The sequence below is a fragment of the Vigna angularis genome, chromosome 4 (genome assembly GCF_016808095.1).
Source record: "Vigna angularis cultivar LongXiaoDou No.4 chromosome 4, ASM1680809v1, whole genome shotgun sequence".
NCBI classification, from domain to species: domain Eukaryota; kingdom Viridiplantae; phylum Streptophyta; class Magnoliopsida; order Fabales; family Fabaceae; genus Vigna; species Vigna angularis.
In genome coordinates this window covers 20,183,837-20,195,277 of record NC_068973.1, presented here as the reverse complement: position 1 = coordinate 20,195,277, position 11,441 = coordinate 20,183,837, and the positions used below count along the sequence as shown (strand labels likewise).

The 11,441-nt window shown below is 33.3% G+C and overlaps 2 protein-coding genes across 7 annotated transcripts; one reads left to right on the top strand and one right to left on the bottom strand.

Moving 5' to 3' along the window:
- Positions 1–653: 653 nt before the first annotated feature.
- On the bottom strand, positions 654–6,591 carry LOC108331928 (pentatricopeptide repeat-containing protein At1g79540). Of its 5 annotated transcripts, XM_017566953.2 has the most exons (4): positions 6,336–6,591; positions 2,559–5,309; positions 1,045–1,346; positions 654–813 (listed from the first exon to the last, which is right to left on the bottom strand). In XM_017566953.2, exon 2 carries the CDS (start codon positions 4,908–4,910, stop codon positions 2,673–2,675), a length of 2,238 nt encoding a protein of 745 aa, XP_017422442.1. In that variant the 5' UTR covers positions 4,911–5,309; positions 6,336–6,591; the 3' UTR covers positions 654–813; positions 1,045–1,346; positions 2,559–2,672. The 5 variants fall into 5 exon arrangements, with proteins under 5 accessions (XP_017422442.1, XP_017422441.1, XP_017422444.1 ...); XM_017566952.2 differs by having other exon boundaries at positions 795–1,346; positions 2,559–5,312; XM_017566955.2 differs by having other exon boundaries at positions 795–1,346; positions 2,541–5,309.
- A 646-nt stretch (positions 6,592–7,237) lies between these two features.
- On the top strand, positions 7,238–11,005 carry LOC108331121 (UDP-xylose transporter 3). 2 transcript variants are annotated; one of them, XM_017565750.2, is made up of 8 exons: positions 7,238–7,577; positions 7,680–7,819; positions 8,559–8,743; positions 8,854–8,921; positions 9,302–9,434; positions 9,886–10,047; positions 10,150–10,422; positions 10,518–11,005. In XM_017565750.2, the coding sequence occupies exons 2-8, from the start codon at positions 7,699–7,701 to the stop codon at positions 10,617–10,619; spliced, it is 1,044 nt and encodes a 347-aa protein (XP_017421239.1). In that variant the 5' UTR covers positions 7,238–7,577; positions 7,680–7,698; the 3' UTR covers positions 10,620–11,005. The 2 variants fall into 2 exon arrangements, with proteins under 2 accessions (XP_017421239.1, XP_017421240.1); XM_017565751.2 differs by lacking the exon at positions 7,238–7,577 and having other exon boundaries at positions 7,584–7,819.
- Positions 11,006–11,441: the final 436 nt, after the last annotated feature.

Below are 11,441 nucleotides of genomic sequence, written 5' to 3'. Positions count from 1 at the left end.
ATGAAGAAGCTTCATTATTCTGAGGATATTATATTTCGGGTTTTTTATGAGAATTCTATCCTCCTTTCTCTATCTCTCTTCTTCCTAATTAGCTTTTGTTTCTTTTCTATTATGTACTGTTTTTCTCATATCACAGGAAAAGTCTTGTATTGTCTTGTATTCCTGCAGCTCAACATCATGATGAGGCTAAAAGGTAATAATAAAACACAAAAAATAGAGATAACAATAATGCAATGAAGCCACGAGTTGAAACCATTAAACTGACGCTGCAAAACAAGAAGCAAAATCCTTATTCAATAATTCAGTATACAAATGGTGTGGTTCTGTATAAATAGACTGCAGGTAGCAGTAAATAGTTGTGTAGGACAACTGACATTATTAATGAATTGTAATTTATTTGGAGAAAAGGGGAAAGACAACTGAAATATTGAGTAGAAGTGTCATCATTACATGTTTTTCTTTTCATCAGTCTTACAGAAAATGAAAGAACAAAGATCACCAACCACAGTTTTAGTAAGTGCTATGCAGTAGGCTTTATTCAATAGGCATAAAATGTCCATGTATTCTATCAATTAAAATGGAAATAATGAAAAGATAGTGTGCATCATTGGACAGAAGATTGACTAACCTGATCAATATTGAAGATACAACTGCACTCAAAAAAAGGATCAACAACTTTTGCAACAGAAAACATGTTAAATTGAGGACAATATAAGTCTAATAAAGGAATTTTCCGTAGGCTCCTAAAACATATTTGACATCTGTGCATGCTTTGTGGCTGGCTCTTATGCGAATTGAGCTGTAATTGCCGGACTACATAAACGACATCAGAACATGAGGTTACATAAGCAATCATCAGTCTGAGCATACATCTCATTTGCAAAGAAAATCATAACAATAAGCAACCTAGAAATAAAAAACTAAACCTAGCTTTTGATATGTTATTCTTAAGTAATAAACTAAATGTCTTCCTTTGATATATAAACAGGTAATTCTCTAAACATCACTAAATTTGATCATTTCAAGTTAAAATGTGAAAAAGACCTGGAATCCATTTGGAACCCCATGAAATTTTATTCATGGCAAGTTCTCATTCAGAATCACATAGTGACTGTCCTTAAGAAATTCGCCTTTGCCTGCTGGTCTACAACATGGACAATGGCAGTCTTCTTTCCCTCCTCCATGCTAAGGTTAGCAGAAAAGCTTTTGAAAATACCGAGGGAGAAATGTAATGAAGCATACAACAAACAAGAAACCCAAAAATGTCTGATGCGAAGGATCACTCAGCAAGTGTGACAAGCACGCCAAATGTCAAAGCAAAAGAAATTTCCCCAGCAACATGAGCACTGCAAGAAGTTAAGAAAATAGTCAAGAACAATGGCATCAATAATGTCCCGACATCTTCAATGCACTTTACACATTAATCAATCTGATAGAAAATGATTTCACAACCCTACACATATCCTACCAGGGACTGTATATCCAAGTTTGAATTTTAAGTTGTGATCAAATTATGGTCATATATCTATGTATTCCTTTAATTTTGATATGGTACTAATTAATCCTAAATAGAGAACGTCAATATACAAGATTACCCAAAAATAAGCCAGTTTAGAACCTCAATATCAGCATACTCACAGCTATTTACAATCTACTGTTTAAAATTATTATTCTGTGGGGTTGAAGAAACAAAAATATCGTTTTTTAAAATTCATAAAAATCCAAAACAGGTAAAAATAAAATAAGACAAATCTAAGAACCAAAACTTGAGATGAAAACCCATCTATTGTACTCATCATAAATTTTCAGTAACCTAGTAACCTATTTGCGGAAACCAGAAAAGTAACCATTTCAAATGTTATATTAAAAAGGAAAGAATTTAAAAATATCTAGGAAAGGGCTTTTCAATTTCTGTAATCTCATGTAATGAAAACCTCATTTCCCCTATAAATAAAAAAGACTACAAACTACAAATAGGTTTCTTGGTAAGAAATCTATCTAGACGCTTCACTAACACACCACACGAGAAGAAAAGATAGTAAAACTGAGTAAATCTGTTATTATTCCTCCAATCTGTACACTCAAAGCCTCCAAGGGAGCTAAGTTCCCCCTCCACAGGATAAATGTTTCCTATCTATACAAAGAATGAATTTCCAAAACTAAACTATTACAAGAGTCTTTTTTCCCCTCTATTATAAATGTCTCCTCTTCTCTCTATCCCCTCTATTTTATTCTTCTTTTTTCCCCTCTTTGCCCTATTTTTTGTTTCTTTCTCTTACTAAATTCTATATATCATACCAGCTAAGCTTCACAACATCTAAAGCTCAAAAGCTCTCCCACTCGCTTTTCAAATTCTTTCAACAATGAACAAAATTCAGAGAAATGAAGTGTTTATATTTTCAACTGGAGGTTAGACAACTCAAGTCCGAGTGCAAAGTAAAATTCTAGAAGCAAGAATGCAAAGATATATATTTCAATTGATTCCAATGAATTTTACATTTATAAGTCTGGAAAGACATAATTTAACATTCAAGACATACATACGAATTAAAGGACACCTTTGGCTCATTAGAAAGAATATTGAGTCTCCTGATTCATAGTATCTTCTCTTTACTTGATGGGGATGTGCAAAGCGCTGAATCAAGCAATTCATTCATCTTGATCGGTCAGTGTTATTTATTCTCTAACAGATTATTTAAATGGTATCCAGCAGACTGCATCCTACGAAGAAGATGAATAGCATAACCCCTTTTGTCTGGGGAACAAAATAAACACTTGATGAGCTGCTCACAAATTCTTGAATTTAACATAAAACCTTTGTCAAGAGTATAAAGAAAGATGTTTACTGCATCATCCAGCCTTCTTTTTGTACAGAGACCTTCGATCAAATATACACAGCTTGGAGGATTGATATTGATATTGAACTTATTGAGAACAGAAAATATAATCAATGCTTCATCTAATTGTTTTGCCTGACAAAATCCAATAAGTAGAATTGTATATGGAGCTAAATTAAAATCTCTAAACCTGAAGTCCAGTTCTAGTAAACCTTGAATTGCAAGTTCTACTTCTCCTCTGACAAAATATCCCTCCAAAGCATTGATTGAATTGTCTTCCCTGCCACGAACGTTCTTTAAAAAATCCAAATAAAAACTGAAAGCCTGTGAGACCTTCCTATTTCTAGACAACCAAGTCATAAGTGCTTTATAAACTTCAAAGCTACGTTGGCATCCCTTCTTTAACATAAGGTCATACATCTTCAGGGCGTCTTCTTCTCTTTTAGCCCTGAAAAGCCCATCAATCAATGTCCCATAAGTAACAGAGTCAGGTGATAGACCCTTTTTCTGCATATCCATGAAAAGCTTTAACGCACCATCAACATTAGAAGCTCTGCAAAGGCCGTAGATCAGAATATTGTACGTCACAATGTCAGGCACAACCCCACTATCAGCAAGTTGTGTGAGAAGCTTGTAAGCTTCCAAAATCTGTCCAGCTTCACACATATGCTCCACCTTTTTCTTGAGACTAACACCATCTAAAACCTGATTAGAACCCTGAGTAAGCCGGAAGAATAATGAAGGACTTCTCCCAATCTCCATCTTGTATAACATGAGTTGTGCCTCCTCCAGTTTACCAGCCTTGCATAGTCCATGTATAAGAGCATTGAAGGTTACAACTGAAGGTAAACATCCAGGCTTCTCCATCTGATTAAATATTTCTTGTGCCTCGGCAATCATTCCTCTCTTACACATGTCACATATGAGAATGGTATGCGTGTAAACATTATGAAACCCTTCATGCTCAGAAATTTGATGTTGGAGAGCTCTTGCTCGATCCGAAAGACCAGCATCACAGAGACCTTTAATAACTTCATTGTAACAAACAGCATCAGGAACTAAGCCTCGCTGGGTCATCTCAAAAAACATGTTCACAGCCTCACCAATCCTGCCCTCACTCGACAAACCCCGTATCATAATTGTGTACAAAACAATATCTGGAACAATACCCTCCTTTAGCATCCTTCCATACCACGAATGCGCTTCATTGTATCTCCTTTCCCTAAAAAAGCCAGCAATCAGATGACTGTAGCCCTTTAAATTAAGGGGTAACCTGTCTCTCTCTAACAATTGCAGAATCGAAACAGCTTCATCTAACCTCCCCATCTTGCAATACCCATTAAACAAAACACAATAAGCCATAAAATTAGGCTTGCGCCCACTTTCTCTCATCACATTAAACATTCTGTGTGCCTCATGTACCCTCCCCCTACGACACAGACCAGAAAAAATAGCTAAAATTGTCATCACACTCGGCTCTAAATCCCTTTGGCGCATCTCATTGAGCATCTCAAGAGCACCATTAAGATCATCACTTCTACAAAACCCTCCAATCAGCCGGCCATAAGTGCGTTCATTAGGACAACAGTTGGACTTAAGCATCAGATTATATACCGCAAAACCCAACACAAACAACTCTTTCTGAAACACAATATCCAAAATGGTGTTATAGGCACGAGCATCGGGCATGCACCCAAGCTCACCCATTCTACCAAACGACTCTATAGCCTTCTCGATCAGACCCACTCGCCAATAGGCCCAAATCAAAACACAAACCGAATCAGAAGTTATCAAGACTCCGGATTTCTTGAGATACTCAAGGGCCTCCCAGTAAAGAGAAAACCAGTTGTTGGTGCAAAGGACCGCACTCACCAAAGCACGGTATTTGATGGTGGATAAGGAATCGAACTTGAGGGCAAGCAAGATGCATAAACGAAGGGAAAACTGCGGGTCCGAAGAAGGAGGTTCCTCGGACGAAAGGGAAAATCTTCGGAGGTATGTGGGAGGCTTTTGGATTCGACGGAATACGCATGAGACCTCCGCTGCTTTCCTGAACTTGGAGAAGGCCAACATCGGAAAACAGATTCAAATCGGAATACGGTTCATTGGTCGTCGAAGATGATGCGTTGCGTTAGACTGAGATGGCAGGTATAGGTAGGGGTGGGCAAACTGTCCTATAGTGTACTGCACTGTAAAAGTTTATAGTTAACTATAAACCAGTTTAACTATAAATCAGTTTAGGAAAATTGCACTGAATTAACCGAACTATTTTTTAGTTCACTTATAGTGTAGTGTGGTTCATTGAACTATTTTTATAGTGTAGTGTGGTTCATTGAACTATTTTTATAGTGTAGTATACTGCTCACGGTCCAGCCAATTCTTTCAACACATCAAGAGTTTCCTTTCCTTTCAATTTCAGTTCTTTCACCAATATTGAAGCCGACTCCTCCAGTGTTTCAGCGCTGAGCTCTACTGCTAACAAAGATGGGGATAGGTGAGATACTTAAAAATTTAACTCAACCAAATACTTAAAAAGGAAATTTAACGAAAACCCAATATTAACAGATAAAGTAAGTATAATGCCAAGGACAAAACGTAGATAGAAATCCCTTAGTGCTTTTGGTGTTCTCTAATCAAAGTTAAATTTTCAATTTAGTAATTGGCATAATATAGGTTTGGGTTAAAGATCAACACAGTTCCTGAAGTATTTAAATTTTTTCCTTAAAACACCAATAGTTTCATTCCAATTTACCAATCAAGAAATCAATACAAATATAGCATTTTTATCTTTTTTCCTTAGATTTTAAGGATATTCTGCATAAATGACTTAAACTACAGTTCATGGGATCAAATCCTCGTACAACACAGATATAAAAACAAGGAAGGAGAGAGGGATTTGAATAAAATTTGTTGTTTGCTTCAAAGGTTTAGAGGGAATGGAAAATGAGGACCTCAAATACCTCCCCCTCCAATTAAGAGTTCTCTTCTCAAAAAAGATGCTTTTATTTTTTTCCAGTTCCTCTCCTCACTTGAAACTAAACCATAAGTCCAAGGCTCTAAATAAATACAACAAATGCTTTTATTTTTTATCACACAGTCCATGCATTACCGAAAACTAAATAAATACAACAAATGCGGCCCCATTTATAACTGGAGACCCCAAAAAGCCTTGAAATTGTGGCACAATTGCAGATGCAAATCATTTTTGAAACCTTGAAAGAGTCTTTAGATCTTTTAAACCTTGAACAAGATTTTAAAAAAACAGTCCACAACTACAATTGTAGCTGCAATACCAAGAACTCAACAAAAATAGACTCTGCGACCACAATTTAGAACCTTAATCTTCAAAGAGTTCCTTAATCTTAACCCACGAGCCAAAGGAAACAAGGAGAAACAACCTAGAATCACAACAACAAAAACCAATTTTTCAACAGCAAACATTAAGGAAACAGCATAAATGGGTCTTCGACAGTGGCAATTAGAGAGACAACGGCAAACCTGTGGTAGAGCCGACAGTTCGGCGACGGCAGAATGCGGAAAAGCTTTCGGTGAGTCTTCAACCGCGACGAGCCTTCGACGGCGACGGCGGCGAGCCTTCGACGGTGACGAGCCTTCGACGGTGGAGAACCTTCGACGGTTACGAGCCTTTAACGGCGGCAAGCTTTCAACAAGGCGCGAGTTGAGAAAGCAACGTAGGATGTAAGAGACGGGGAGAAAATTGTGATAAAGAATGACCTAAACCACAGTTCACAGTTAAATTGATTTTTTAGTAAAAATAGTTTAATTTTTTTGAAGTACAAAACAATATAAATAATCTTTAGTTTAGAGTTTTTAAGTGAACTGTACCCAGTCCTAAGGTTTAAGAAATTCCTAAACTCATATTACCTTCCCATATTATAATTTATTTTGTACTAATTTCTTTTATAAAATAATTTATTATTAATTACTAGTTAACTATTACTAGTATACATTTTTCATATACAAATGCTAGAAAAATCAAACTTAATTTCACTGCAATGTAAGGGTAAAGCATTTTCTACTCAAACAGTTATAAATGATCTTAAATGTAATTCACAATAATAATTAAAAAAATATATCTTACTGTATAAAAAATCTATTGATGTGTACCCTTAACATTATTTTAAAAAATAAGTAGAATGAGAGTTATTTTATGAGAACGTTCATTAGTAAATGAATGGCTATACACTACAAAAATAAATAAATAAACTTGTGTAAATTACAATTATTTATGGATACAAGGTAACATCAAGAAAGGTGCATCACCATCCACCATTTTTTAGGTAAAAACTAAGAACTAAGCAATATAAAACCAAGAATATTTTAGTAAAGTTCCAAACACGATGTAATGTTTATTATTAATTAGCTTTTGGACACTAAAATTAACTCTTTCCTTCTCTCCGTAAATGTAACTAACAAGAAGAAGAAGAAGAAACACCTTCTAATTTGCATTTTAGCTCTTACATCTGTGCCATCAATGCCACCTTCCTCCATTTCGGATTTTCCAATTCAATTCGCTTTTTGTTTTCATTCTCATTCATGTTCCATTTTACTACACCACGCTTTACCTCTGCATGCGTGCTAATCATTGAGTTCATCCGTTCCTGCAAACTTCCATAACCCCAGAATTGTAGGTTTTCCACAATCATCAGATCCAAGAGCTTTTTCTCACAATCCGTTGACACCCATTTTGTTTCACTCCCAATATCAAATCTTCCTCGTGTAAAGTTTTCCAACGTGTTGTGTTATTTTCATTTTTTGATTAAATCTGCAATATTTGGACATTTTTCTTCATTTTGTTCCTTTGTGTTTTGATTTGTTTAGGGCAACAACAAAGGAAAAGATGGGCGAGGGAGAGAAATTTCAATTGGGAACTATTGGCGCACTGAGTTTGTCAGTGGTGTCATCGGTGTCGATTGTGATTTGCAATAAAACGTTGATGAGTTCATTGCGTTTCATTTTCGGTAAGTTCATAAAGGATTTGGTTCTTTGCAAACTGATATAGAAATTACCAATTATTTGTCTGTGTATGTTATTGGTGACAATTACAATGAGTTTGTTCTCATCTGACTCGTTCACTTTTTTCATAATTTAATAAGATGATACCATGGCAAGCCGTTATTTGAGGTATTGTTGAGAAATGTGTCTGTATTTAGTGTTCGTTTCAAATTGGATTAATTCTGAAGGAGAATTTTAATGGAGAAAAAAAATGAATAAAACAATATCTTACTTGTTTAGTTTGAGAAAACATATTGTTTTAACTTCTAATTAAAAACTATTACATTATTTTTAATATTTATGCAGGAATAGGTGAAAGGATTTGTGTTTTCTCTGTCTTTTATTTTCTCTATTTAACTATGCAAATCCTTTAAAACAAGATGATTTTTTGTGAATAAGAGTGAAAAAGCAAGAAAGGAAACCATAAAAGTATTTGCAAATTAAATAAATGTATCATTATTTTCTCTAATCATGAACATATATGTAAAATTATGTAAAAAATAGGGTAATAATTGTGAAAATAGAAAATTCTTTAACCAAAAGACACTAAAAAGGTGATAATTTTTGAAGGATAAAAAAAGTTCTAATTAGTTGTTTAGATACCTATATATAATCTTTTATGCCTTCAATTCAAGTGAAAATTACTTGATAGAAGTGTAATATCTTAGTTAAGGTTTTTATACATATACTTGGATTTTCATGCAGCTACAACTTTAACAAGTTGGCATCTATTTGTAACATTTTGTTCTCTTCATGTGGCTCTTAAATTGAGATTTTTTGAGCACAAACCATTAGAGAAGAAAATGGTGATGGGATTTGGAATTCTAAATGGAATCTCTATTGGACTTTTAAATTTGAGTTTGGGCTTCAATTCTGTCGGGTTCTATCAGGTGATGATGCATGTTCTTTCTTTATGTTTTTCTCATGTGTCATTTTGATTTTTGTTCTTTAAGCAGCTTTTCAAGGTTTTTTGACACAAGCTCTTTGCATTTGCATTCAGATGACTAAGCTGGCAATCATCCCATGTACTATTCTATTAGAGATCCTTTTTCTTGGAAAGAAGTTCAGGTCTTGTTCAGTCTTTTAATCTCTTTAAATATTTATTCTTATAGTAACTTGTGTAAGTTTCATTAAATAATTATTTTGTGTAGCTATCTTTTAATGTTGTTCTTTCTTCCTTTGCTAACTTTTAAGAAACTAGTTCATTAGTGATTTATAATTAATTTCAAGTCATGTCTTTTATATGATTGTCAAGATGTTAGGCCTCTTGTTGACCTTTCTAGCATCTCACAAATTTGAAGGCTATTAGTTCCATTGGCTTGTTATTTTGTCCTTAATTATTATTGATATTACCCTTATCCATTACTCAGGATTTGTTTTATTTATGCCACTGTAATAATTAATAATTGATAATGATTTCAATTGTATTCATTGTTTTATTTTTGCAGTAAAAGAATACAATTTTCTCTTGTGATCCTCCTTGTGGGTGTTGGAATTGCTACAATTACTGATTTGCAGCTTAATGCTTTGGGAGCTTTCTTGTCTTTGCTGGCAATCATTACAACATGTGTTGCTCAGATTGTATCCTTAAAGAAATTTTCACTCCTCTTAACTCCTCAATTTCTGAAGCAATATAATACTTTTCAAAATCAAATTAAAGAATATTTTTTGTGATGTAGATTACATGCATTAATTGTTAGTATTTTCAAACTAATTTTCATAATGCCACATAAAATATATCATTAAGTGTATGATTGTTTCTGCATAATAATGACAATAATTACATCACAAATAAACATGTCAATCTATGTTTCATTTATCATGTGAGAAGATAGATTTCTTTTAGATTAATGCAACTTCTATTTATATATACATATATTTTTGTATGTATAAATCTATTCTGACGATGAGAAAACACACACATATATTTCATATGAGTTCTTAAGAAAAGGTTGGTCCTTTTTTATTTTTTGGATGTTACATTAATTTAGTGTTGATGTACTTTGTTGAAATCTTAATTAGTCCCTTTCAGATGACAAATACCATACAGAAGAAGTTTAAGGTTTCTTCTACCCAACTTCTGTACCAGTCATGTATATATCAAGCAGCTACATTGTTAATCTCCGGACCATATTTGGATAAACTTCTGACAAACTTAAATGTTTTTTCATTCAAATACACGACAAAAGTGACGGTGAGATTTAAATAGTCGACATGTGTGCTTACTTTTAAACATAAATTATTTCTTAAATAATGACCTTTCAATTTTATTTATTTTTTCTTTTTTGCATTGTAGATTGTCATTATTCTTTCATGTCTGATCTCTATCGCGGTGAATTTTAGTACATTTCTTGTAATTGGAAAGACATCTCCAGTGACCTATCAGGTTCTTGGACATCTAAAGACATGTCTTGTATTGGCTTTTGGATATATTATTGTCCATGATCCTTTCAGTTGGAGGAACATATTGGGAATTATGGTAGCTATGGTTGGGATGATTATATATTCCTACTGTTGTGTTCTTGAGAGTCAACAAAAACCAGTCGAAGGTGGTGGTCAAGTATCACAGGTTTGTTTTATGTCAGTTTTCATGTTCTTGTGTTTTTTGTGTCGGTCATGGACTAAAAATTTCGCTGTGTTTCGTCATGTCTTTATTATTTTCAGGCAAGAGACAATGAAACCGAGACTCTCATTAACGTGGAAAATTCAAGTGCAATTTTGAACAAAAGACCTCCTGTCTGGAACAAAGATAAAGACAAAAACTAAAACTCTCTATGAACTTTCCAAATCATTACAAACAATACATAGGCTTATAGAGGAATTTATACTCTTAATTAGGAAGTTTTTCCCACTTAAGTCTTAACATGTATGAATTGTTTCACATGTTACTATTAGCTTAAGCATTACATATAGCCAACCAACCACCAGTGAGGGAAAAATACATGGTCACGTCTACGTTATGATCAATAAATACAACTCGAAAAATATTAACTAGATATTTTCCACACTCATGTATATCAAAAATTCATTGTTGGAAGATGACACAGTGTAAGATTTAAAAGGAGTTGACTAGCAAAAACACTTTAGTTATCAATAGAAACGATTCTGGATTAGAAAAGGAGATGGATAATCCAATCTTATGTTCTTCTCTTAATTATATACATTTTAACTATTTCAATTTTTTAGATAGTATGAGACTGCAATGTATCTATACTGTCTATTTTATTGGTTAATTGAATACGATATCATTTATAAATCTTGAGAATATTATATATATATATATATATATATATATATTTATATATATATATATATATATATATATATATATATATATATATATATATATATTGTGTGTTTTGTCAATGCGTATAGTCTTTTCTCAATTGCATGTATTAGTTTTTATCGATAATGATAATTTTTTTAAATTGGAATAAATTTCTATCAATAAAATTTAAAGGACGAAAAAAAGGATAAATAATGACTTCAGTATAACAAATTGACATATTTCAGTAAAATAAAAAGAATTATAATTTTAGTATAAAAATTTTAATTTCGTTTTTAGTCAAAATTTGTTAATGGTTAACG

Coding starts and splice junctions, on each gene's coding strand:
- LOC108331121 (XM_017565750.2), top strand. CDS start 7,699: ATGGGCGAGGGAGAGAAATTTCAATTGGGAACTATTGGCGCACTGAGT. Junction 8,922..9,301: donor TTTCTTGGAAAGAAGTTCAG/GTCTTGTTCAGT, acceptor TTATTTTTGCAG/TAAAAGAATACAATTTTCTC. Junction 10,423..10,517: donor GTGGTGGTCAAGTATCACAG/GTTTGTTTTATG, acceptor TATTATTTTCAG/GCAAGAGACAATGAAACCGA.
- LOC108331928 (XM_017566953.2), bottom strand. CDS start 4,910: ATGTTGGCCTTCTCCAAGTTCAGGAAAGCAGCGGAGGTCTCATGCGTA.